Raw genomic sequence first — 27,753 nt, 5'->3', positions numbered from 1 at the left:
AGCAATGAAATGTATTTTCGGCAGCTTTAAATGGCCTTTTTTACTTGCGTTTGGGCAGGTAATTATGTTTATGAATGTTCAAAATCATGGTCACAGTTGCACATAGTACAGATCCCTAGTCAGACAAGCAAGGATGAAAGTTAATAGTAATTTTTAATGTTGAAAGCTGTCTAGCCAGAGGCTATGACTATGCCCTCTACTTAACTCTAAGTAAGTGTGGGATTTTCACAATTCATACTCAAATATTAAGCTGAAAGATAATGCCGAGTCTAACTGTTCGCTAGAGCAACATGGTGATATCTGTATGTATGTTCTCTCTCTTCTTCCAGATGCTGACAGCAACGAGGAAGGAGGGCCTGATGATGGTCCTGTGGAGGAGGAAGGATGGTTTGGGAATGCTTCTGACACACGCTCGGAGTCGTCGTCCTACGGAGACACCCAGGATGAGCTCCTCCTGGCTAGGGGCTCCTCTCCTGACGAACGGCCTGGAGTCAGCACTGGGTCCGCGGACCACGATACCTGTGGTGGTGAGAGCTCATTGGGTTGCCCCACGCCCGTCCATCGTGCCTCTTTGGAACTTCTTGGATTGGATGGAGGTGCATTCTCGGCCCAGGACACGCTCTCTTCTGTGGTATCGTCGCTGTATGGTGAGGCAGCGTCTCGTGCCCTGGGAAAACCCCTCAGCAGCAACCTACGGCGCCTCCTAGAGGCTGGGTCGCTGAAACTTGACACTGGGGAGCTCCTGGGTCGGTCATCCAGGGGAGGCGCTGGGGCGGAGTCTCCTCCAATAGGTCTAGCCCCACCTTTGACGCTCTCCCCGTCTTCCCACCATGCCCAGCAGTTAAGTGCTCTTGCCCGAAAACTAGCCAATACCAACAACAGCGGCTCAGCCTCACCAGCCTCCTTGGCACCCTCAGTCACCAACATTAAGCAAGAGCCCCTTGATCCCTTTAACTCTGTCACCCCTAGCAACGGCAGTGGCTTTGTATGGGCAGGTGTTGCAGACAAGTGGCCACCGGCCAGCTGCTCCACGCCCTGCGGCTCCAGCCTGTCCCCGGACTCTGCAATCCAGAAGTTAAAAGCAGCAGCGAATGCTGTACTTCAAGACAAGAATGCCGTGGCCTCCTCAACGACTTCCTCCTCCTCCTCCACCTCTGCCTCGTCTGCGGTGCCCGCCCTCGGAGGGGGTGGTCGAGGAGATGATGTGGTGCGCTTTGATGCCTTCAACTCTCCGTTCAGCCCGCAGTCGGCTAGCTCCACCCTCGCTGCGCTTTCCAAGAAAGTCAGCGAGCGGAGCCAAGCCTCGTCGACGACCAGCGCTGCTACTGACCACCAATCCTCCAACTCCTTTCTCTCGCTTGTGTCAATGACCTCCTCTGCTGCCTTGCTCAAAGAGGTGGCAGCCAGGGCAGCGGGAAACCTGCTGGCAGAGAAGAAAGATGGTTCCTCCTTGGCGACCACTGGGATCCTCCAAGAGGATGTGAAGCCCCTGCTGGACAAGAACCAGAAGGCTCCCACGCCCTCTACACCCACCCAGAGCCTAGACCTGCTGTTGCCCTCTACTCCAAAGAGCAGAGGCAAACCCAACAGCCAAGCAGGTAATCTAAAGTAATTATATATGCATAACAATCACTATATGCATTTGAATAGTAATACTACATTACACAAACTAATGGTTGCAGCAATACAGATAGTAAGAGCAGAGCTTAGGTACATTTTATGATATTTTTCCAGTGAAAAGATTTTTTTTTCTTTAGTGACACACAGTTACAAAACACTGAAACACACTCAATTGTTGCCTTGTGTTAAATACAGAATCCGGCTTCTTAAGCTCAAACAAGGTTGCCACAGTGAAATAAAAATGACCTTGTGTCTGTATAGAAGAGAGACTAGGAAGGTTCAAGATCATTTCAGCTGCACTTCATTTATGAAAAGTTTCCATCTTCCTTCACCATACCGTTTTCTTTTGAAAAGTAATCATACAATTTTACCTGAAGTTCAAGAGAACTATCTCCCTATCATTATACTTCTTCCCATTCAGCATTTACCAAAGAATTAATACCACTTGTGTCATGACGTGCAAATCAAAACTGTTAGTACTGATAAATTAAAACTGATATTGCAACGGAAGACTCCACAAAGATAAAATCTCTTGGCTCTCGTTGTGTGGGAGAGTAGCATGTTTACTCATCACCAAAAAAAGCACAGTTCTGAACTTCCATGAGATGTTTTCTCTAGTTTTGTAATGGTTTTGTTCTCACCTCGCTGGCGCTGAAGTAGCGAGTAGTGTAGCCTCAGCTTAACTGTCAGCCGAGCAGAGAGCATAGCCGAGAGAAAACAGCCCTGGCTGGCCTTCTAGTCTGGGAAATGGTCTGTGGGCTCGACGGGGGGTTCCGACTGAGACCTCACTGCCTTCCCAGACCAGCTCGTTTGTGCTCGGATGTGCGTGCTGCCAAAAGGGGGCCGTCAGTGTGTGCTCGGCACAGTGGGGAGCCCTGGAGTCCATATCCATCTCGGCAGCCTCCTCCTGGCTTCAACCCCCACTAGCCAGAGCCCTCTGCACTGATCAGCACAGCAGACTTAAGGCCAAACACATCATACTTTCCACTGACTGGATACAGATGCGTGCGTGCGCACACACACACACACACACACACACACACACACACACACACACACACTCACTCTCTCTCGCTCTTATGCTCTCTCTCTGTTACTCACAAATGGCCATGCAGTATATTCTGTAACTCAGATGTCGACATGTAACCAAACAAGGGTGCATGCAAAGATCTCACTCTTGCACAGGGAGAGAGAAAGCTTCAAAGTGCAGACTCTTGCTAAGTAGCCGTTAGGGAGAGCAGAATGTTTTCAAGGAGATGGATGGGCACTTTTGAGGGATTGTGTCGCAACCCCGCCAAATCTAAAATGTCTGGATCAAATTGACTTCAGACAGATGAGGCAGTCGATGTAATATTCTGTGATCTGCATGCTAAAAAGGGGGTCTGCTCTAACCCGCGAGCCGTCAAGGTCGAGCGGCGCTGTAAAAATGCAGGTAGTTGTTTGGTCGCCAGACTGAAAAATGTGACCTTGATTATTGACTGTCATGTCTTGTTTTATTGTCGTCCCTTGCCAGTTCCACTATAAAACTCTATTGCACGGGCATGTTCTGCACTTTGAATATAGAAGGAAAGCTTTCTCCCTTTTTCGAAAACATGGCAGTGATTACATAGGAAACAGACGTGTTAAGTGCTAAGATGAAGGTACTAAACTCACGCACATTTCCCCTCTCCTGTTTTATTTCCGCTTCACTCGGCTCAACTCCGAATAAGCAGAAGTCATTTTTGTATTGTGATCTCTGCTGTGCTTGGAGAGGTTGGGCCGCAGATGGCGGTTTATTGTTGCAAATAGGCAGTCTCGAGGTTTTACACCCCAGGTCAATGAATGGCTGAGCACAGTAATTTCACCAAACACTGATTACCAGATGTTTTTCAAGGAACGGCACTGGAATACTTATGAAGCCATCCTGACAGGCCCTTGTAGAATTTGTAATGCAATCATGCCTCTTTCTAATAAGACCAATTAAACAGTAATGGATGCCGGATATGAAGCCAACAACAATAATCGAGATACTAAAACATGCTTGAGTTTTCACTTCCATTGTTCCATTGCTTCCAGCTGGCATTTCCCTTGATAGTTTTCACCATTAGGTGTGGAGCAGTTGTATCTTCCAGATCCGTGAATACTCTAGTCTGCATTTGGAAAGGGATGTTTTTTATTTCTTTGCAGCAACATAGTACATATCTCTATGCACTAAAACACTAATGACTCTCCTTGTAACAATGTTCTCTGGTGCCCTCAAGGCTCTCCTGAGGATGGTGGCAAACCATTCCAGTGTCCTGTGTGTGGACTGGTCATCAAACGCAAGAGCTACTGGAAGAGACACATGGTCATCCACACAGGCTTGAAAAGCCACCAGTGTCCCTTGTGTCCCTTCCGCTGTGCTCGCAAAGACAATCTCAAGTCCCACATGAAGGTGAGATAATATGGATTTTCTCCATTTTGTGACCTGCACCCCTTGTCACCCCCATCCACATCATCTTTAATTAGCAGCTATTATGGCTCTTGAAATATAATTGTTAACATTAAAGGACAGGCATGCTTTAATAAAACGTGTAACATGTCCTCTGCATGGCATAATTAAACACTACTGCATGTTTGATGCAGATCAATTTAATTGAAATGAAGCAAAGACTTTCCTCTCGATGTCCTGTAGCGCCAGAGAGGAGCAGAAGTTATTTGACACAAACCTGTCCTCCTTTTCCAGGTACATCAGCACCAGGACCGGGGTGAGACATTTCAGTGTGAACTTTGCCCCTTCACCTCCTCCCGTCACTTCAGCCTGAAGCTTCACATGCGCTGCCACCAGCACTTCCCTCGCAACGACGTCAAGGTGAAAGAGGAGCTCACCACCGACACGGAGGGCGAGGGCTCCCTGATGGGTGACAGCAGCTCCACGGACCTGAGAGGGACGGAGGTGTCCCCGCTGCACTCAGACAACCAGCAGCAGACGTCTTCTCCGGTCGAGGCCTCCTCCAATCACGTCTACATCAAGGAAGAGCCACAGGAGAGGGATCTGTCTGTGCTCTCCCCCTTTAGCATGTGCAGAGACCGTCCCAGCAGCAGCGCCAACTCCCTGGACCTACCTGGAGTTGGGGTAGGAGTCAGATCCAGTCCCAGTGGTCCAACCACAGCCTCCATCTTCAGCCCTGACATCACTACCAAGACGGCCACTGACCTGCTTATGAAGCTTTCAGGTTAGTATTTTTATATATATATATATATTTACATAAAATTAAAAATGTAATTCACTCTAGAGCTGCAACTCTTGAAACGCTTATTTTCATTATCGATTAATCTACAATAATGTCAGCAAACAGAGAAAGAAATGCCCATCACAAGTTCAAAGAGCCCCTGATGGCATCTGAAAATGTCTCGTTTTGTTTGACCAACAGTCGAAAAATCAAAGATATTCAGTTTGGTGTCATAGAAAACCAGAATATATTCACTTTTGGAGCCAGTTCATTTTTGCTGTTTTTTCTTAAAGGGTGGGTCCATCTGCGTTCTGTTTCTTTTTTTTTTTTTAAATGGAAACGCCCACTCAGCCATTGCAAAAGGCAGTGACGTAGGTTACCAAAGTAAGCTAATCGAAGCTAATCAATAAGGTTGTGACTAATGTGAACGTTACCATTAGCTGAGTCAAAGTTAGCTGTGCTGAGTTTGGAAATAACTGAAAAGGTTAGTTCAGATTTTTTGAAGTGGGGTTGTATGTATTTTCCCACATTCTGCAAGTTAAATTTACTGATTTTGTGAATGTAGTCTGGTGGCTTTGAGGAGAGCGATATAACGGCTGCAGTTCCTCGCCATCAGACAGCCCTTTCCGACGGGGGAACTGAAGCTGTTATACTGTCTTAAAAGTCTTAAAAGCTACAGACCAGACTCCATTCACAAAAACAGTAATTTGACCTCGCAGAACACAGGATTTCCTGGTCTATCGCTGCATCGAACGGTTAGTTTGTTTGTGTTATTGTGTGACTTTCGGATCTGAACTAACGTGGCGTCCACAGCAGTACATTGCTGCCTGAGTACTTTACTCCCGTCTGCTTCTTCAAACTGGGAGCATGCCGACCGCCATGTAAGTTACTGTATGAAACGTTGCACTGATACACTGACTATAAGGATTTATATACAGTATGCTGTACATGTAGCAGCGTCATCATACAGAAACCTACGTCAGGTCACATGGGAAAAAGGTTTTAGAAGAGCTTGGGAAAATAATATTTTGACGCTAAAACATACATACTTTGACCAAAACCACTGTGACGCTACAGAATGATATAAAAAAAAAACAATAATGGACCCGCTCTTTAAGAAATACTTACACTGTAACAGTTGCTGATTTATTTTCTATCGACTGATCGATTATTCACTCTTATTCAGTCAATCCATATTATGTATATTTTTGCAAACTTGGGAGCCTGTGTATAATGGCAATAGCTGGTAAGAGCCCATAGAAATTAAAAGCGTAACACCGGTCTCTGACAAATCATCTCGTGAAGTGAGCAGCACTGAGCTGAGGAGGAGATGGTCATCAAGTTATATAAAAAGGATAAACCCACCAATGTACAGTATGTACTGTACTGCATTTAAAAGTTACTGAAAAGACAGATTGTATCAAGTAATCTGATTTTGAGAACTACCTGGAAAAACAATGTGCATAGACACAGCACTAGCCTGACTCCTGTAATCCATAATTGTTTTGTTTATTGTGCCGTTTTCTCAACTTGACTTTCTAACTCCACTCATTGCAGTCACACTTTTATAAAAAGTATTTCACTTCTTCAAGACTAGAACGTGAAGACATTCGTTTTGATCTCAAGCTAGATGTTGTCTCCCCTTTGCCTTAAGTTCTGTTTTGATTCCTCACCGTCACCAGAAATAACATTCGTAAGAAGTGTAAACAGTTTTATGTTTATCGTTTCAGGTCAAGGCTGCAGTATGTCTCTGTGAGCTGTTTTTAATGGATTTTAAAACAATGTCTCAGAGTTAGTTCAAACCTTTAGTGAATAGACAGTTTTTACTTTTGACAGTCGCAAATATAATAATGTGTTTAGACATTTTATGTGCATTAACGAAGGCATTAAATGTAAAATCCTGCTGGTGTTATCCTTTATACATTGAATAGAGTAGGAATAGTTTACACAATATGTGCCAAAGCTGCTTGGGTCTTAGATTCAGACACATACGTTTGAGCGGTTGTTTTCTTTTTTGTAAAAATTTGTTTAATTTAGAAACACACACATATATATATAGATATATAGATAGCAATATGTTATATACATAAAGTGTTCCATTTGTGCATAACAAATTTAATTTCAAAGGAAGGTAAAGGAAAAATACATGTGTGAACAGATGCATGTAAATTACTTCAAATAATATAGTGATAATGATATATATAACATATATTAAACAAAAAACATCAACAAAAAGAAACAAACAAAACAAAACACATGCGTATTAATGTGCACGTACAGAGTGAACACACAAGGCAGTCAGCAGTGAAAATTTGTTTTTCAGACTATCGTTGTGCATATTGAAGATACCAGGGATGCCTTCCCGTGTACACAGGCTTATTCACAACCTTGGTTTCAGTGTCTCTCCCAGGAGTATGGTAGAGAAGTGGGCCATGGACTTTTAGCCTTTTCACAAGTACCACATGCCTTTTAAACCGGTTTTGGCAACACCCAAAGAATTCAAAACTTGACCTTAGGGCACTGATTTGAGAAAGACAAAATATTTGATTAAATAGATTTTGGTCATTTTCCTTGTGCTAAGTAATCTTTAGAACAACAACATTTTATATATATGGACAAGTTTTTCAGTAAACAGCTGTTTAACAGGAATTGAAACTTTGAACAGACACATTTTTATATATGTAAAGGTTTGATAATGTGCACTCATTGTGTACAGTAACTAGTGGCAACCATATAACAAAAGGTGTTTCTGATTTGAATGCAACTTTGTCTTGCCAGTACACATACTGTGTATATACTGTAGTCACGGATTCGAAGGCTTGAAATATTCTAATAAAATAACATTAACAACCTGTCCAGCTGATGCAACACTTGGTAAACACAGGAAGGATGCCACCTATGGGACCAAATCTGGGCAAATCTATATTCAAAAGATGACAGATCTCAATAATCAAGGCTCCAGCCATATACAAATGGTGGATTTGATTAGATTTTTATTTGATAGGGATGATGCAATTTAACATAGTTCCGCTAATTTTCAACTCTTGTCCCTAGTTGGGCTTTTACATGTATACAGTGCAATTCAGATATACAGCTTTTTGTATGATAAAACCACAATACACTACAAATATATGGAAATACAATAAAATACAGATCACACAATACACATACCACAATACACTAGTACATCTTGGTAATTTACAGTAAAATGAGCTAAAAATAGATACAGCTCTGTTTTGCTTTTAGCCAGCACTTAACCTTTGTTGTAAAGGACTTTCTATCTGAAATGAATGTGATTTCCGTTGGTAATGTGTTCCAGAGTTGACAGCCCTTTATGGAGAAAGCTGATTGTACAAATGTAGTTCTACGATGGGGTATTTTACAGTTGCCATTCACCATGCTCTTAGTTACTCTATTACTGTCTTGTCTTTGGATATATCTGGAAAGAGGTTCTGTTAAGCCCTGCACATCTAACTGATCTGTCGGCACCCTCCTTGTGTCAGGCCACTTCTGTGTGTGATGAAGGTGTGTGGCTAAGCAAAAGAGAGGAGACATTCTTAGCATAGTAACAGTATTACAAGCATACCACGAAGGAGTAAGTAGACAGAGAATGTTCTGATATGGAGCTTTTTTCTGACTTTTTAAAAGTAAGGGTTCAATGGCTTCATGCCTTTTAAACAAATCTTTGCTAAATGGCCAACGGGGGGGGCCTTATTGGTATTTATCAGTTAAAGAGGGCCTATTATGCTCATTTTTAGATGCATACTTGTATTTTGGGTTTCTAGTAGAACATGTTTACATGCTTTAATGTTCAAAACATTATTTATTTTTCTCATACAGCACTTTTTTTTCACCCTCTGTCTGAAACGCTCTGTGCTCCCATCCCCTCCCCTCCCAAAAAGCTCAGTCTGCTCTGATTGGTCAGCTGGTCCACTCTGTTGTGATTGGTCAACTAGACCAAACTCTTTGGACTCTGCTCCAGCTCCGCTCTAACTAGTTTTGTTTGAAGGCGTGCCAAACTAGCCGCTAGGCATGTATTATGCAAATGTATAACTTGGTGACATCAACACATTACGGAAGAAAAGGCAGGACTTCAAGCGACGCGTTTCAACACTAAAGGAAAGAAAGAAAGCACATTATTAAAATGTCCTCTTTAAAGTGCACCTCATGCAGAAATAGTGTATCATTGTGTGTTCCATCATTATTGGTAGCAACAGAGTAGACCATGCACATAAATTCAACTGAAGTACCACTGAGCAGCACTAAAGTCATGACCTACATAAGAGCATGTACAGTATGTTCCTATCTAATCTTGTAGATAAATGGTCTGTTTGTGAACTACATATCTGCTTAAAATGTATACAGCACCCAAATGATACTACATTCTTCTACCATTTTTGAGATTATTTATCCGTCCAAGGTTGAATACTGTAGGATATATATTTTCTGCTTCTTTTGCACACAGTAGTGCATCCTCATTCATCTGCTGTTGGCCACTGATTAGCTCCACTGAAGCATTTGGGGACTAAATGATTCGCTCAAGGGCACCTCCACAAAAGTTGTTGAGGGATTAATTGTTCTCACCAACATCTTATCAGTTGTCAGGGGAGTTGAAGATCTGTAACCTGTAGGCATCTCTCTCCTTTTAACAATTGTCTTTACCTGTGTGTCGATATAGAGTGCTACAGGAATGAGCCCTAAAACCCAGAAATGAGTTAGCATTTTAGCACTTCCGGTTCCTTCGTCTGAAAGTCAATGGGTTTTTTGAACGTTTTTTTAGTTAGATGTCTGAAATAAGGTCTGTGGTTAACACAAGCTTAAGAGATTTTAACGTTTTGTTCTATGATATAAAGTACGTCAGTAAATGTCCCACTCATGAATTTCGAAGCCTTTATGTGTCTTCAAAAACACAGTTGCTAACAATTGGCTAAATGGGACTAACTGTCATTACGCCGACCCGTCCGCCTTTACAGCCTCGTTGTGTATACTCGCTCTCATGTGACCGTGGTGTAGTTCGTTTATAGCTTAACGTTAGATTTTTACTTCTGGCGATTGCATTCACGCTACAAAAACGTGGTGAAAATGTGGAGATTATCTTAAGGAACAAAACGTGTACGTATCATAAACGTTTGTTTGCCACAGAGCTTAATTTCGGCAATAATCCAAAAACCAATGAAGAAATCCAATTGGCTTTTTGTCGAGGGAACCCAGGGTGGTGATAAATTCTGGGTTAGCCAACATTAATGCATCATCCCTGTAGCACTCTTATTATGACTGACGAAATGGTGACACATTTTATTCTAAAAGTGTTGAGGAGATCAACTGAAAATAACAAGTGGAAGAAGTCTGTTTGGAGCCCTGCATTAATGATTGTTTACATTGAGGTACTGTGCTTTGGTGAAAAGCCAATTTTTAAAATGGAACAGTTCAAGTCTTGGCCTTTCTTGTAGTTGATGCAGTGTACCTGGTTGTTTGCACCTCAAAACCTATGACTAGTAGTAGTGGTAGCAGTAATAATTAGGGTTGTGCTTGACCAAAAGAATCTTAGTCGACTAACACTCATACGATTTGGTCGACTTATGGATTAGTTGATTTAATCGTCAGATCTGTAAAACTGAGTTTCTCCCCCAAAATCACACAAAAGCACCACTTTAAATCTTGTGTTTACCAGAGATGTGCTCATACGTTTCTTGGAAATAAGTCATTCAGCATGAAAAAAAGCATAAAAAAACGACAAATTGGCTAAAGAAAACTTAGCGGACTAAGACCAAAATGACCGATTAGTTGACTAATAACAGTTGGAGTCTTAAAATTTAACATGTAATTCAGTATTTTTTGTGCCAGTGGTAAAGTTGCAATGTGACATGGAATTTTCTCAAGCTTTCTAACATAATGATACAGCATTATTTTAACAAACTTCACAAACATGCTGCTCTAAGGTATACTAGGTGTTTAGATGCATTTCACCATGTTGCAAAATATCAAAGGATGAGCTTGGAGACGATGGCAAGATTGATGGAAAAAGGTTGACCGAGGTTCAGCGTCGGGGTCGAGGCTACGGCTGCCACTCTTCCACTTAATGCTGTGTAATTAGATTGAGATCTTGAGCGAGGATGGGAGGAAAAAACCCTGGGAACATTAGATTAATTAAAAATTTATGCATAATTCATAATTAAAAAGGAATTCATAATTTGAAATGATTAGCGCCCTCAGCGCCATCCTGTGACCCCGCCAGGATGCACAGGGACTGGGCCGGCTTAGTTAACTCCCCCTCGATCTCACACGCCCGGGCTCCACATGGATGCCCCCTGGGTGCCAGTTGCACTTCACTCCCAGACTGCACAATCAAGCCCAGGCAACTCCCAGAGGAGCCAAGATGGCTCCTCACAATGTCAGTCCAGTGTCAAGTGGCGGACATCTTAGTCAGGGCATCATTCAAGGAGAATGAGGGAGGATATAAAAAGACGAGACGAGAGGATGTTGAACTCAAATGCATGATGATGGGTTTTAATGAATACTGCTTCTTTGATCACAAAGTTCTCCCTTTGTTGGGGGGCGGAGTTAAAGATAGAGGGTTATGAAACTGAGGAGAACTGGGCTCAGATCTTTGTGAGACTTACCCATGCCACGGAGCAGCCAGGGAGGGAGAGGTGAGGAAGTTCCTCTTGGGATCTCTAGACTCTATTTCTTTTGACCTCCCTGCCAACCCAGATTGAATGTGTACACGAGCAGCTCATCCCTCCTGCTTTTACACTGCTGTCTCAGTGTCTCAATCCCACAAGGCCTAGGAGAAGGAGAGGGAGGGCGCGGGTGGAAGGAAGGGTGGAAGGGGGGGAGGGGATAAAAAAGACAGACAGATAAAGTGACAGCAAGTGAGGGAGAGGGAGAAAGAGGCAAAGAGGGAGTTGCATGGAGTTCCCCAGGCATAAAAAGCCAGTGAACTCTTCCTGACCTCTGACATAATAAGCATATCATTTTTGGGGTTGCCCTGCTTTCCATTGAGTGTTCTACTGATACCCTTTGATTTTTATCCTTGCACGCTGACACAACCGTTAGCTATCCAGTGTGATCCACATTTTGATTCAGAGATGAAAGCCACAGAGGCACTTTGAAATGCGCAGCCCCTACCCCTGTGCCCAGTGGACCCTGAGTTAATAATGACAGTGGGCACTGCACACCCTCCATACACCCCCCACCCCCCGCTGCGGTGACACAGGCACAACGAGCTTGACCCTGGCTGGGTGTGAATAATTGGCATGCAGGGGGTTGTGGGAGGTGTTGCATCTGTCATGATGCTTCTGCAGTTGTCTTATTTATCTTTTTTCCTGGGAGAGTAGCTTGCATGCAACGCTTTGCTACAGTGAAATGATGCACAGGCAGAATTGTATCATTGTACATGAAACATCTTGAATACTTTTAAGGATTTTTAGAAAACATCGTTTTTTTCCCCCCTGTATTATCATGTTGTAAGCCTTCTTAGAGACATTATTTTTGTGTTATTGTTAGGGCTGTCAATCGATTAAAATATTTAATGGTGATTAGTCACATGATTGTCCACAGTTAATCGTGATTAATCGCAAATTAATCACTCATTTTTAATCTCAACTCTATGTGATTATCATAAAGTGGGCATGTCTGTAAAGGGGAGACTTGTGGATACCCATAGAACCCATTTTCATTCATATATGTTGAGGTCAGAGGTCAAGGGACCCAATTGAAAATGGCCATGACAGTTTTTCTTCGCCAAAATTTAGTGCAAGTTTGGAGCGTTATTTAACCTCCTTCGTTACGAGCAAGTATGACATGGTTGACACTGATGGATTCCTTAGTTTTTTTTCAAGTTTTATATGATGTCAGTATCTTCAGATTTAAAACTGAGCCAGCTACAACCTCTGAAATATTGATTGCGTTAATGTTTTTAAGAAATTAGCGGCGTTAAAACAAATTTTCGTTAACACGTTATTATCACATTAACTTTGACAGCCCTAGTTATTGTATTTGAAAACACCATCGGGGCATCTATTGAACGTATTAGTGTCGACGTGTAGGGCTTTGTTGCACCATCTCTTTGTTGACTCGGAATATTTAGAATTTTTAAATGTCCTTTCTATAGTTTTGTCACTTTGTGAACATCAAGATTTCATCTACATGTCCCTTGCTTTCTAGCTCTGCATGAGCAGACACAGGCAGGCCTTTTGTGTGTGACCTCTGGTCCATACATCCCCACTGCAGCCATCAGTATCACTGTCCGGTGTCTAGCACACTGTCAGCTATTGTTGGGTTCTCAACCTGCCCCACGTAGCTCTGTGCTTTTTTTTTTTCTCTGGGAGAAAACAGCAGCCAATTGTCAGAGGGGGAGCAGGCCGGCGTGACAGAGGTGGAAAGCTAATGAAGTTATTTGACGGCAGCCCTGGCCACGGAGCGAGAGGTGAGGCGGAGTGGACAAGCGCCTGGCAGCGAGACGGATGAGGCGCGAGAGAGAAGCGTGGTGAAGGGGAGAGAAACGGGGAGAACGGCGATGAAAGTAGCATTGGTGGCAGGTGTCAGGAGGGTGTGATAACATGGAGACAAACTGATAGCATCGTCAACCCTGAGCTAGAACCGGCCGTACAGTATCATGCGCGGGGGGCTGACATTGGCCTGGGTGCGTACTCGCACAGCTCACAGAAGAGATGCCCAGTCACCCAGAGATGCCCATCTCCTCCTCAGATCTGTGTTCACTTCACAAGATGATATGCCAGAGACTGTATGCGCATGACGCTATTGTGAAATTCGGACAGACAAAAGGCCAAAGTGTAAGCTTGGCGTTGCAGGCTGAGTTGTACTTGTTGGTAGTTTGCGCCGGCTTTTTTGTTATTGAGCCATCAGCTTAGAGGAATAAAAAAACAAAACGTGCCCGTTGGATTAGGCTACTAAATAATTCATTGGGCTCTGTAACATAGATTCTGAGTGGAAATTCACTCTATTTATAGCGACAATCCAAAAGGTCACTGGAGTGGTGTGACTTTGTGTGTGAGTGCACGTCCTGAGGTTGTTTTTGTACTCGTGAGGCCACAGAGGAGAAGAATTTGGGAATCTTAAGTTTGTGTTGAGTTTGTATTCGTCCGTGGCTTTTTTGCAGCCCGTATGGTTGGAATGCAGCATGACATAGCACGTGTACTGTTATATGTGACAACACAAAGTAAGGATTTCTCCGAAGATATAGATGAGTGTGTGTGTCTGCGTGGGTAAATGGGATAGTGTAATTTTATGTGTGTTTGTAAGGCGGTGACCAAGTATGCTGTCCCTGTCTGATCCGACATGGCCCAACACGCTTCTAATTAGAGGACGTCCTTCCAGGTGCTGACCAGGTTATACTTAGCCTGCCCGCTGACATCTGACGGTGTGACATTTCCAGCTGGTGCCGCATGCGACCCTGCGCCACTGCCCCTGAACTTGAAGGTCACCATCCCCCCTCCTCCCCCCACCGCTCAACCTCTTCCTTCTCCCCTTCTTGAACTGCAGCCCTGGCCCGCCATAGTGTGGCACTGTGGCATCGGGGCACCACATGGGTGGTCAAAACACCAGCACCTGTCCCCTTTTGCTGCCCCCGTATCCCCCGTCCCTGAGCCCTCTATCCCCCCGGCATAGATCATCATTAATCAGAGGGACTGGAGCCGGCACAGATTGATGATGCGGGCAGGGGGCGGCAGGCCTGTGGCGGTTAGAGATGTTAGGTGAGACGGTGGGTTGAGGAGCGGAGCAGATCTCTGCTGGGGCCAGAGGAGACTGGACAGCAGTCTGCCCAAGAGTGATAGCCTCTCTTATATCCGTGCCCTGTGTCTGTCTGTGTTTGTGTGTGTGCATGAGTGTGTGTGTGTGACAGATAGTAGTAGTGTACAGATTGTTTGAAAACTGTTGATGTGTCAAGGGTTTGAGGGGAGTTCATAAGATATAAAGATGCGATTGTAGGTTCCATACTCAACAACATTGGAAAAAGGTTATTTAAATTTAACTTTGCTATGAATTTAAACTAATAAATAATTATAGAGGTGATAGCTATAGCAGCTCCTCAACTGCAGCGTCTGTTGCAAATAAATTTGCTTATTTCTGAATTTATGACCATTACTTTTACAATGACATCATATTGCAAATGTATTCTGCTGTGAGGAATAATAGCCCTTGAGGCACATATATTTTTACAATTAATAAAGACAAATATAGAAGGCAACCTTTGTCACATTTAGTTATCAGTAGCATATGCGATGGCCTGCCTCTTAAACTTCGCTATAGCAACAAGGCTGCGTCTTGACTCGCGTGTGAAACACCACATTTGCAGAGTGCATAGTGACTTATTTGTTTTTGCTTTATGGCAAACGGCAACATGGTGGTAACATTGCAGAGAACATGAGCTTCTACACACACTTCCTACAAACTATGTGGTTGCTCAATAAAACTTTGCTTCCCCACTTCATTATACTGCAGGTGTTTGTTATCCAAGCAACCAGACTGCAAAAACAAAATCTATAAGTATATTTGTCTAATTACTAGTCAAAATATCTCATAACACTTAATAGAAGACACAATCACCTAACAAGTAACATTTCAGTGAGATATAGAGACTTATTTTTAGACATTGCATCTTGAAAATGTTGTTAAGTGAGAAAATACTACTTTTGTGCATTACAGACTTATTATGACACACATCACTTCCTAATACTAGTGAAATATAGCTCATATAGCTAATTTCAAGATATCTTTTTATTTTGAAAGGCCTAAATATTACGTCTCATTTGAAGAAATCTTACCAAGCGAATTGTCTTTTGTGTCAATGGCAGATTGTTTTATTTTGTTATTACTAGGGCTGTCAAAGTTAACGCGATAATAACACAACTTGCAATTTTTAGGTGGTAGCACGCTCAGTTTTAAGGCATATGAAACTAGAAAAACCTAAGGAATCCATTGGTACCAACCATGTCATACTAGCTTGTTGCAAGGGAGACTAAATAACCAAACTTGCGCTAAATTTTGGCAAGGAAAAACTGGTATGGCCATTTTCAAAGGGGTCACTTGACCTTCGACCTCAAGATATGTGAATGAAAATGGGTTCTACGGGTACCCACGAGTCTCCCTTTTACAGACATGACCACTTTATGATAATCACATGCAGTTTGGGGCAAGTCATAGTCAAGTCAACACACTGACAGCTGTTGTTGCCTGTTGGGCTTGAGTTTGCCATGTTATGATTTGAGCATATTTTCTAAATGCAGTGCCTGTGAGGGTTTCTGGACAATATTTGTCATTGTTTTGTGTTGTTAATTCATTTCCAGTAATAAATATATACATATATTTGCATAAAGCAGCATATTTGCCCACTCCCATGCTAATAAGAGTATTAAATACTTGACTCGATCTCCCTTTAAGGTACATTTTGAACACATAATAAATGTGCGATTAATTTGTATTTTTGTATTTTTTTTTTACTTATATTTGAAGTTGTCTTTTTTCCAGTGCATAAGTCAAAAAATTACAAATATAAAATTCTTAACTCTTAAAACCAGAGAGAAATAGACGATCTTATGTCCTTTTAATAATATGACATATTGTAAAGACATACATTTTGTGTAACTAGCACATGCATTCATGTAACTGTTTCAAGTTTCATGTATTCAGATCTGTACTGCCAACAGCCAATCCACCTAATGAAGTACTCAGCGCTGTAATTGTTTCTGAAAAATGGCTTGGTGCACCCGTTGTAAATCAGGTTACAATAGTATCCCTTAACCTCGTCCACGGTTCCCATAGTTGTACTGAATGAAATGAAGATATCAAGTAACACAGACAAAATAAAATGTATTTTAAAACATATTTTTTTCAGTTTCTCTCACTGTATAGCCATTTAAATGTCAACAATGTTGTAAGCCATAGCCTGTGAAAACCTTCGTTTTAGTGCAGAGAGTAGTGGAACGTGCTGAGAGACACAAAGAGAGGCGCTTGCCCCGCTGTTCTTTTCTTGGCGGCTATCGGAAGTTGCTCCATGTCTAATTATTAATTATTCATCTAAGGCGGATTAGATGTGGCCCAGTTTCTCTTGAAGATGGCTTTAGAGCAGAGGGATCCATGTGACCGTTCACTCCCTAACCTAGGCTACACACTGCAGAGATGTCAGATAAGACTTCAGCCGATTGCTATCGCGCTCTACAGAAGAACAGGAGTTATTTTATGTCCTTACGTCTGAAGAGGATTCAGACGATGTCCGGGGCGAGAAGGGATGAAGAAACCAGGCTTAAAGTAGAATAGAGCTGAGAATAAAGTGTACAGAAACTAATGGGATGGAGAGGGGGGGGCAGTGTGAAGGAGAAAGGAGGAGGAAAATGAATTGAGCATTTGTTGTGGATGCCCTAAAGACCAAGAGAGAAGGACAGTCATGAGGTTGCACCCTCTGTGTCGGCCCACAGCACACCAACTGTGGTGTCTGTTGCAGTGATAGGACTGAAAATCCACTGTGGACCACTTTGTTGTTCCCTTTAATCAGTATTTTCATGTATTATACTTTTATATAGTCCTCTTCACTCATAAGAAACAATGTAATGTCCTTGTGGCATATTAAGGCCCAGACACACCAACCTGACATCAAAGAACTAACAGCGACGAAGGCCAACCATTGAGTCACCTCACGTCGCCTTTTGTCTTGGCTAATAAGTTGTACTCGAACACATCGCAAAGACTACAGCCAACGGCCAACTGCCACAAACGTTCTGCGCCTGCATGAGAGGAAATAACTCCCTGCCAGCAGGTGGCGGTAGTCTGTATTTGTCATTCAAAAAGGGAAACCGGAAGAACGAGGACTGCGGATATACAAACCGTTGTTATGATACGTACATGAAACAAAGCGGCGTTTGCAGACCATTTTCACACCACTCTCACTCACCACCTAGCTTCATTCCAGATGGCCATGTCGCTGTGAAAATATCCGTGTGTTGGAATGATCAGATGAGATGAAGATGAAAAGTCAAAAGAGCCTTCTGTGTGTGAAACTTCAGGTGTTATAGTTTGCTTTTTCAGTTAGCACCACAATACATTTAAGATAGATGCTCACCACAAGCTGAAGGATGAGTTGTATACAGAATGTAGTATGTAACCCTTGGGTACATGCAAGTTTTAGACCTTTTGTTAGACCTACTTGTTGACATCACCATGTTACAGAAGAACAGGCAGGACTTCCAGCGAGGTTCAGTAGCAGTTTTGGCAGCATCCTTTGGCATGGATTTAAAGCTTTATAACTTTGCAGACATTTTATGTGCACAAAAAAACTATACAACACACTAAAGGAAAGGGAAAAAGCACAATAGGTCCTCTTTAACATACACCTTTCCACATACCCAACAAACCTCACAGTATTTGGACTCCTTTTTTTCCCGCTCCCTTCAAATTCTCCTTCTTAATATCTTCTCATTCCATTGATTTATTTTCTTTCTGGCTGCAGCGGCCAACCAGAGGGAGAGCCTCAAGTCTCCATTCCACCTGAAAGAAGAGCCCAAAGTGGAGGAAGCGTTGAGCCCTAGACCATCCTCCCAGTCCCAGAGCCAGGTACAGCCAAGCTTCCCTGTGACTTTCTGCCAGGACGGGCCAGCGGGGATTGCAGCAGCCACAGAGCGCCCAGGGTCACTGAAACCAAGGGAAGGAAGCCCCATGGCTAAGAACAGCTTGCTGAGCCAGGACATCAACATTAAGGTGGCCTCTGAGCTGCTCATGAAGCTTTCAGGTATGGTGTGCACGTACTGTATCTATGGATCTTTGCATGTTTGCAAAAAGGGGGGGAAATGAGCTTTATAGTTCTCAAGTTGACCATGCAACAGTCCACACAATTCTTAATTCTTCTTAATTAAAGCAAAACATTAAATCTCTGGTCTTCAAATTGGATGCATACTGTATTTGTTCTGTATGTGCAAAACAGTTTATGCAAACACCCCTCCCCCCAAAACAACAACAGTCACTTCTGTACAGAAGTATTTCTAGGAAAGAACAGGTGTTATTGATATTTGTTGTGCTGGTTGGCTGCTTTAGTTTCAGATCAGCCAATAGCAGCTCAGGGGGTTAGCTGTAGGCCAAAGGTTAGGACACTAAAACCAAAAAAAGGGTTCTGTTGTTGGTTTCTACCGTGGCACTCCTAACCAAGCTGAAATTGGGGGCTTCTCAAAGGTGAGCAAAGTACCTGTGTACCTGTGGGGAAAAAGCATATGAGGTGAAGTAGTGTCTGTTTCTCTGAGGCCTGTGCTCTCCAGTAGATGGTGGCTGCGTAGCCTTTGTGTCTCTCTGTGATGATATTCAGGTTACTTGTCTTGGTCCTTCATTTTCTTTCTACAGTACCCCTCTATGCATCTATGGTTTATTACAAGTTTTTGTGAACAAGAAGCGGTTGAGGTTGTGTGGCGTTGCGTTGAGGATCAGTTCTGCTTTGTTTTGTGCAACAGTTTCCTCTTCTAAACAATGCTGTCGAATGGCAGAATATCTATCTTCTTGCAATATTGAACTTAAAACTCAACCCTTGTTTGATGACCGATAGATATTTGACACGCAATATTTCTCAACCTGCGTTGACCACCCTGTCATCATCCAATGCAGCATGATTTAGCCTTTACAGCTTCTGGTTTGAGCTCCGCAAGAATGTTGTAAGGATGTCGGATCCTTGTTGTAAGGATGTCGGATCCTTACAACATAAGGATATGTTATCCTTGATATCGGATATCGGGCCGATGCTGACTCAAATAGCTGGATCGGGTATTGTGACAATGTGGCTGATCTATTCAATTCAATTCTATATGTACAGTATATTCTATGACATTATATACTGGAATTATAATTCCTGTTTAAGTTTTGACCAATTTGCTGCCGCAGTAAAAATGTTTACTCTTGAATTGCTGCCACTAGTATACAATTTATTATTTTAATTATAAATAGGGCTGTCAATCGATTTAAATATTTAATCGCGATTAATCACATGATTGTCAATAGTTAATCGGGATTAATCGCAAATTAATTGCGCATTTTTATCTGTTCAAAATGTACCTTAAAGGGAGATTTGTCAAGTATTTACATGGGAGTGGACAAATATGCTTGCTTTATGCAAATGTATATATATATGCATTATTAGAAATCAATAAACAACAAAAAAAAATCACAAATATTGTCCAGAAACCCTCACAGCTACTGAATTTAACATAAAAAATATGCTCAAATCATAACATGGCAAACTGCAGCCCAACAGGCAACAACAGCTGTCAGTGTGTCAGTGTGCTGACTTGACTATGACTTGCCCCAAACTGCATGTGATTATCATAAAGTGGGCATGTCTGTAAAGGGGAGACTCATGGGTACCCATAGAACCCATTTTTATTCACATATATTGGGGTCAAAGGTCAAGGGACCACTTTGAAATCGCCATGCCAGTTTTTCCTCGCCAAAAATTAGCGTAAGTTTTGAGAGTTATTTAACCTCCTTTGCGACAAGCTACCTTCACTCTAGCTTTAAAACTGAGCCCGCTCCAACCTCCGATTGCACGTTGCCTTAATGCGTTAAAGAAATTATTGTCGTTAAAACAAATTTGCGTTAATGTGTTATTATTGTGTTAACTTTGACAGCCCTAGTATTTATGTATTACATTTTGTTTTACAAAGTTAGGAAAGCTATGTTTAGGTCAAGCCTGATGTTTCCTTACACATAAAAGAATGATCCCAGTCACTTCCACACAGTGAGGCATACAGCTTATTAATCAAACAGTGGTATCAGATCAGTACTCTGTATCAGCTGATACCCAAAGCCCAGGTATCGCTATCGGTATCGGGACTGAAAAAGTTGGATCAGTGCATCTCAAGAATGTTGGTCCTCAGGCAGACTCGAACCAAGTTTTTTGTAGCACTTTGCGATGCTGCTGCACTTTGTGTTGTTGTTTTAACTATTGTTTTTTCAATCACAATACACTTTGTGTCACTGCCACATAAAGTTTAAAGCCGCTGCTTATTTTAGCCTACATCCACAATCGCTACTGAATGCCAGGTCCAGTTCAAGTGTGTTATGGACAGGTGTTTGTCCACTGTGGGCTGCTGGAGTGTATCTCTCAGGCAGTCAAGAATGAAATTTGCTGAAGTGTGTATCAGTATGTACCAACAGTGCTGGCTTCACTAGTTATATGAATAATGTTTTTCCTGATTAAACAATTAACTGTATACATTTTTCTGAAATAACAAATATTTTTAAAATTTTAGTTAATCCAGTGGTAGCAGGCCACGTGAACTACCTTTACTTTACAAAGAATACAGACTGGTTTCAACATTGTAATGATTAGTACGCTAGAATTGCGCAGACATAACATTTATGTGTGACACACTTGTGCAAATATGCATCCTCAAAAAAAAAGCACAAAGCAAACGGCGGTCTGATGGTGGCGCAGTGGGGCGTTACTCCGTCCGCGGCTCTTCATCCTGTGCCAGTGTGTGCGTGCTTGACAGACACCTCACACACCGGTTGCCATTGTTCTCTCTGGGTTGACTGGTGTTCGGAGTGACTCATTCTGGCTGGGAGCTCTGTGGTACTACACGTGTGCTGCTCCGCTGCCTGCCCCCAGGTCACGTTTCCCTGTGTGTGTGTGCATGTGCTTTTTGTGAGTGTGCGTTTGAGGAAGATGACATGATTACTACTTTAAAACAACAGGAAAGCCAAATTGAATTTATTGGCCTTTGTGTTAAATCAGTGAGAGTAGCTGAGAAAATGATGTGGGCAGTATGTAATTCCTCCACTGTACTGCCTCCACCTATGTTCTTTGTTTCATCACTGTTATCCCTCTTCCTCTCCCATCATTTTTGCCATTTCCAATCCCCGCACTGATGTTATCCTGCCAGTTTATTTGGTTCTCAAGGAGCATGGCCAGCGTTTATCCCCACCCATCACTTACACCAGCTCTGCAAGGTTGACCTAGGTTAGGGAAAGATGCTGCAGCGTTCATCCGTCCGCTGGCTCCCTCTGCCCCCTCACACAGTCCTCGGAGCGCAGTGCCGTCCATTGCCATGGCAACAGCGGGGGCGGTAGATGGAGAGGGCTGTCTAGAGTGACAGCCTTGACAAGAGTCTGGACCCTCAAATGACCCTGGGGGGAAGGAAAGGAAAAAAAAGATGGCGAGGAGGGAAGGAGGGAGGCAGGGAAAGGTCAATGCCGTTACAGTCACGTGTGATTACGGTCATGAGGTTCAAGGGCATCTACGCAGTAACCTCTCTCTGTACCCTGTTAAAGGTCAGCCCCAGAGCACAACAACCCAGTGAGGATACTTAAATAGGGAAATCACATTGGGGAGTTTGGACAAAGCCTTTTCTTTGTTCAAAACATCACCTAAAAAGTGCTCGTTTCCTCATCCTTGCTTGTCGTACAGCAAATGGACACAGCCTAATTAGATTTCCGCTGCTCATCCCTCCTCAACCACGGCATTGGACAGTCCGAGCAAGTGGGGTTGTCATCATTACTGCCCATTGTGCTGTAACATGAGTTGCATCATCCCTTTAACTAGGTCACTTCTTCCTCTCTTCCCCCCCCCCCCCCCCCCCCCCCCCCCTCCCTCTCTTCCTTATCAAACATTGGTTGGTCGTGTTGAGTCGCCTTGCAAGCGCTACCTCCCCCACATCTGTTTAAAACCAGGCTGCTGGTGTCTGGGGGCTAATTACGCCAGGCTAAATAGTCCCTGGCGCCAGAGGCTAACGTGTCCTAGCAGATGGCCACTGGTGTTGCAGGGCAAGGGGAACATGGCGTCACAGGAAGGGAGGGAGAACGGGGGGTACAGGGCCCTAGGTGGTGCCCTGGCAGACTGGCATCGTGTGGGTAACAGCCGTGCCACCCACTCACCATCCAGCCACCCTCACTATAGGTGTGAAATCACACTTTGTGCTCGCTTAACTCATTCCTCATTCCTTAGGAACAGGCCTTCCATCTCTGAGGACATTTTACAGGCCCTCTCCCCTCTGCAACGCTTGTTACCTTCCTAATAAATGTTGCATTAAGCAATTTTGACCACTAAGGAGCAGAACGACTTCAAACCAAACTGACAGCAAAACATTTTTTAGGTTATGATGTTCTTTTTGTTGATTATTATAGAAATCCGCAAACCTACTTACACATCCAGAAGGAGCAAAGATACATAGACCTGCATCTGAGCCTTTTCTGGTTACCATTAAGATGTAGCTTTAACATTAAAGAGTGTTAAACCCTGGTGTGGTCCACCAGCTCTAGTGGTAGTTGACGCCTATGCTTTTATAAGAAAACTGTATTGTTTAGATTTTGTCTGTGCTTCAGAGCAATTAGCTGAATGCAGCAAGAAGCTGGAAAGTGGGTGTTGATTTCCAGGGGCATTGGCAGTTCTTGCAGCAGTGGCCAACGCTGATTGATTGATTGAGTGATAATTAACGCTGTTTGTAATCAAAGGATGCCAACTCCACCTGGCCTCCCCTCAAAAACATTTCACTTTGCCTCTGCTGTAGGAGCCACAACTGACTGACACACCACATGTTGTCAGCCTACAGTGTGGATATCGTCACTGTCAACTGGATAATCTGACAGTTACACGACTCTCCTTCAAGAGTTTTGTGGGGGTTTTGTTCTGCTTAAAAGTCGTCTCTTGACTGTTACATTTAACTAACACACTCCCTGTTTTCATTCTGCTGTCACACTTCATTTTGCCATCAAAATGCAACAGATAAAGTGGCAGAATACCGTGTAAGTTGTAACAGACCAGCCTGATGTGTGCAGATTTTTTTGCAGCATCCTGGTTGGTTGTGCACGATTTCCCCGAGGTAACCTCAGTGGATCATGGTGCGTAATGTCTCTGCTCTCTGATGCGGCGCTTGTTACAGATAAGACACACGTTGTACATCTTCTGCTGCCTTCAGGTAGCTGTAGGGATTTAGTCAACCGAAGTGAAAGGCTTTCCTAAAGTCTACAAGCAGTTTGGATGACAGATGCAGACGGGCTTATTGACACTGTTGCTTAAATTGCCTTAGATGTCTTCAGTATGTGTCTACTGGTTGTAGAATATGTTTATTTACATTATTCAGCGTTATTATTTAATTGCTGCCTATTTGCACCACACATGTACATTGAAATTGATGACAGAATGATAATTGTAAAATTATTAGGGCTGCCCCCTCTCAGACGATTAGTCAACTAATCGGCCGTTTTGGTCTTAGTCCACTAAGATTTCTTTAGTCGAGAACTTATGAGTACTGTACATCTCTGGTAAACACAAGATTCAAAGTGGTGCTTTTGTGTGACTCTTTGTGGAGAAACTCAGATTCACAAATCTGTCGATTAAATCAACTAATCGTTTAGTCGACAAAATCGTATGTTTTACGAGTGTTAGTCGACTTAGAATTTCTTTGGTTGAGGACAGCCCTACAAATGATCAACTCAATGATGGTGCAGTGAAAACAAACGTGGTCATTCTTACAGCTTTTCAATTTCAAATATTGAAACACCTTACACTCCCTTGTTTGTATGGAGCGTACATGTCATACTCCTGCCCACTTTGCACTATGGGTAGTGAAGCACAGTTGAAGGTTAGGAAAACATGTCACAGCAGTGGTTGCACTGGTTGCACTGGTCAGCAACCGTTATATGACAAAGGGTGCTTTCACAAGCCAACATTTAGTCAATTTTAATCGGACTCTGGTGCAGTTCGTTTGGGCGGTAGTGAACGCAGTAATCGTACTCTGGTGCGGACCAAAATGATTGGTCCGAGACCACTTGTGAGAGGTGGTCTCGCACCGTTTCCAGGTGAACCATAACGCAGGCTGCCTGTGCAGGCGTTTATTTATGATGGACACAGGTGAACGACAGGTTAACATGAGTGGGAGAGGACTGACCTCTGCGGAAGTCCGATGTTTGCTTTAGATCTGGGTCGAAGATAATAATATGCTGAATAAAGTCCACAAAAATGACATTTATAAATTAATTTGAGATAAACTGGAGTAGAAAGGATTTGTGCGCAGTCAATCAGTGCCGACTCAAAGTGAAAAAACGTAGACATCAATGTATCAAGTCCACAATTCCCTGCATAGAAGTGGCAGCTCTCGAGACGAAAAAGTAAAATTCACTCCTTCGTACACGCCCCTCAGCAAATAATTTTTTTGCACTGTGAAACCAAACCAGACTAAATAGAAAAATGATCAATTTCACTCTATTCTATTCTCGACTATGCTTGAGAAAGACCCCCAAGAAAATTACTTCTTAAATCAAATTAAAATGACAGAAATAGTTAAACTAATATGAGAAGCCTCTATTTCTTTGGCTTTCAGGAGAAAACATCACCAAGCAAGTTTAGGAATGAACCAAATACTAAACATACTAGTATTTATTATATAAAAAATATATTTATATACTAAAAAATATATATATATCCTTCCCCTTTTAGATAGAAACTGAATGTAATGCTCATTATTTATTTTTAGCCTCACATAAAAGGATTCACTATTTACTCAATATAGCTTTTCACACCAGACTGTGTAAGCACCATTCTAATTCACAACACTGGTATTACTGTACAGTATTACTTTATGTTAAGCTCTTCAGTGTCCTCATGATGCCCCCTCAGTGTGGCCGTTCACTGACCTCCCTCACTCCCACCCTCCCTACCTCCACATCTTTCTTTCTGTCTCACCGGCTCCTTATCACTGCCTTCAGTTCTATTTACAGAAATGCAGAGTTGATTCCTTTTGCCCCTCGCTGTATTTGTTTGTTTCCTGGGTAGGTAGTTTTATATGCGAAAGACAGAATTACAGAGGCAAATCGCTTGTCGTCTTTTTGTCTTGACCTTATATGATGAAGCTTTACTAGCCTTGGATCAGCTCTGGCTAGTGCCAAATGTTTTTTTGTTTAGGACCACGTTTATAAGGGCCATACCTGGTTCCTTATGGGCTGTTTATCAAGCGCGCTGCTCTAGAGTCAGATGTAGCTGCAGTTTGCGACCGTTGGAAGGCTGAACTACTGAGAGCTAGCTGGTCGAGGATCAATTGTAGCAGCAGCTGTCTGTGAAGTCTGCAGGCAAGGCTGCTGTGGCTCCCACATGACATGCAGTCTCCACACTGCAGCCTTTGAAGCGCGTGAACTCTTCACCCCTGTCTGAGCAGGTCGGCTAGAGAGCAGGAGAATAGAGAGATTGAGAGAGAGAGGGATGGGGGCAGGGATGGAGAGATGTGGAATAACAGAGCAGAGAGAAGGGTAGACTAGGATAACGGGAGGAGGGAGGGGGGGAGGTGGAGAGGTTGTCATTTAGGCTCTAGCCATTCCTCATCCTACTGTCCTCCCCCAGCTCTTCTCTCTCATCCCACTTTCTTGTTTCCTCTCTTACCCTCGGGTGTTCTTTTTCTGGCACTGTTTGACAGTTTTTTTCTCTTGCTTTACTCTTCCTCCTTGCCTCTTCCTCTGTCTGTCTCCCTGTCCGTCCCAAGTTTTTGTTCCTGTGCCATCGATGCATCAAAGTGGTGCAATAAATTGACTCTGCGTGCATTAAGTCACTAATGGTGTTTGACTTTTTTTCGTCTAAGTGTAGTAACAAATCTGTCCCGGGTCTGTACCTTCCTACTGTATATTCTCAGTGAAAGAGGCTGTCATGTCCACGCAGATTCAAGTAGACACCTGAGGTCAAAGTTGATCACTAAAAACAGAACATCGCACAAACCCCAGTCACTTTCGTTCTGACTCAAAACTTGAGTAGTGCTGCGTCAGAGGGAGCAAGGTATGTATAGTGCATTTAAAGTAAGTTGGCATACAGATCACATTCACACACACATTGTAAAACTGTGCAATATGGTTGCCATTACAAACCGAATGGAGCTGAAAGAAGATTTCGTTTGCAGCCTTTTACTTAAAGGGTCACTGTAGGAGCCAATGTGCTTTATTTACCTGTATGGATGGCGTGATTTAGACAAAGAGGGTGAGTTAGGCTAGGACATTTTCTGTTGACCGTCACGTTATCTACTTTAAATACACAACATAAACGCATCTGGACTTGTGAATTTCTTGGAACAAATCACAGTAAACAGCCTACTTAGCCTCTTAGCGGCTTTTGACTGATTGTAGTCGCTACAGCCTCATTTGGACAAGTTTTAACCCACCTTATCCAGACAGACTTGAAATCTAACAGTTTGTCATTAGTTTCTAAAGCACAAGCAGTGCCTCATGAATATGATCCATGCAGAGACATGAATGTTAAGCACTGAAAGTAAAACCCAACCAAAATTAAAAGTTCACTGCTTATTTACCAAACAAACAGCTAGAAGAACAAAGATGGTGCATGTGTACTTAATTGTTACACCTGCTCTGCAAGAGTGGTGCAGGGATGACGTATTTCTCTAGGCCAACCCGGAAGTATCGCCCTGGTTCCCAAGCCAAAATCCAATGGGATTTTTCCATTGGATTTCGGATTATTGCAGAAAATAAACTTCCGCAAGATAATCTCCACAGCTGAACACCACTTTTATGATTTTTGAAGCATGAATGCAATCGCTAGAAGTAAAAAGCTAACTTTATGACATAGATGAACTACACCACGGTCGCATGAGCGACAACAAGGCTGTAAAGGCGGACGAGTCGGCGTGTTCGAGTTTAGTAGTCTCATTTAGCCACTTGTTAGCAGCCGCCTTTTTAAGACACATAGAGGCTTCAAACTTCACGAGTGGGATAATTTTTATCGCAGAAAACATTTTTGAAATCTCTCACGCTTGTGTTAACCACAGACCTTATTTCAGGCATCTACATAAAAACCCATTCAAAAAACCCATTGACTTCCAGACGAGGGAACCGTAGGTGCAGAAATGCTAACTAATTTCTGGGTTTTAGGACTCATTCCTGTAGCACTCTATTCACAAAAAGTTTAACCTTTTAAAGTTGAAACCCTCGGGGAAAAAAGGGAATACAATTTTTGCAC

At 42.9% G+C, this 27,753-nt stretch overlaps 1 protein-coding gene across 3 annotated transcripts in view; it reads left to right on the top strand.

The window, feature by feature from the left end:
* The window catches only part of znf827 (zinc finger protein 827), a 94,195-nt gene that overhangs the window by 27,758 nt on the left and 38,684 nt on the right, over positions 1-27,753 (top strand). For 2 of the 3 annotated variants that reach the window (XM_074629408.1, XM_074629410.1), the window contains exons 2-5: positions 330-1,598; positions 3,861-4,033; positions 4,325-4,814; positions 18,277-18,555. In XM_074629408.1, the coding sequence (XP_074485509.1) occupies positions 330-1,598; positions 3,861-4,033; positions 4,325-4,814; positions 18,277-18,555 (2,211 nt within the window). The remainder of the gene's footprint in view (positions 1-329; positions 1,599-3,860; positions 4,034-4,324; positions 4,815-18,276; positions 18,556-27,753) is intronic. The other variant, XM_074629409.1, reaches the window with a different exon arrangement.

This window comes from Sebastes fasciatus, chromosome 3 (assembly GCF_043250625.1).
Source record: "Sebastes fasciatus isolate fSebFas1 chromosome 3, fSebFas1.pri, whole genome shotgun sequence".
Classification (NCBI taxonomy): Eukaryota; Metazoa; Chordata; class Actinopteri; order Perciformes; family Sebastidae; genus Sebastes; species Sebastes fasciatus.
Note: the sequence above shows the minus strand (reverse complement) of the source record. Positions and strands in the feature narration are given on the sequence as shown.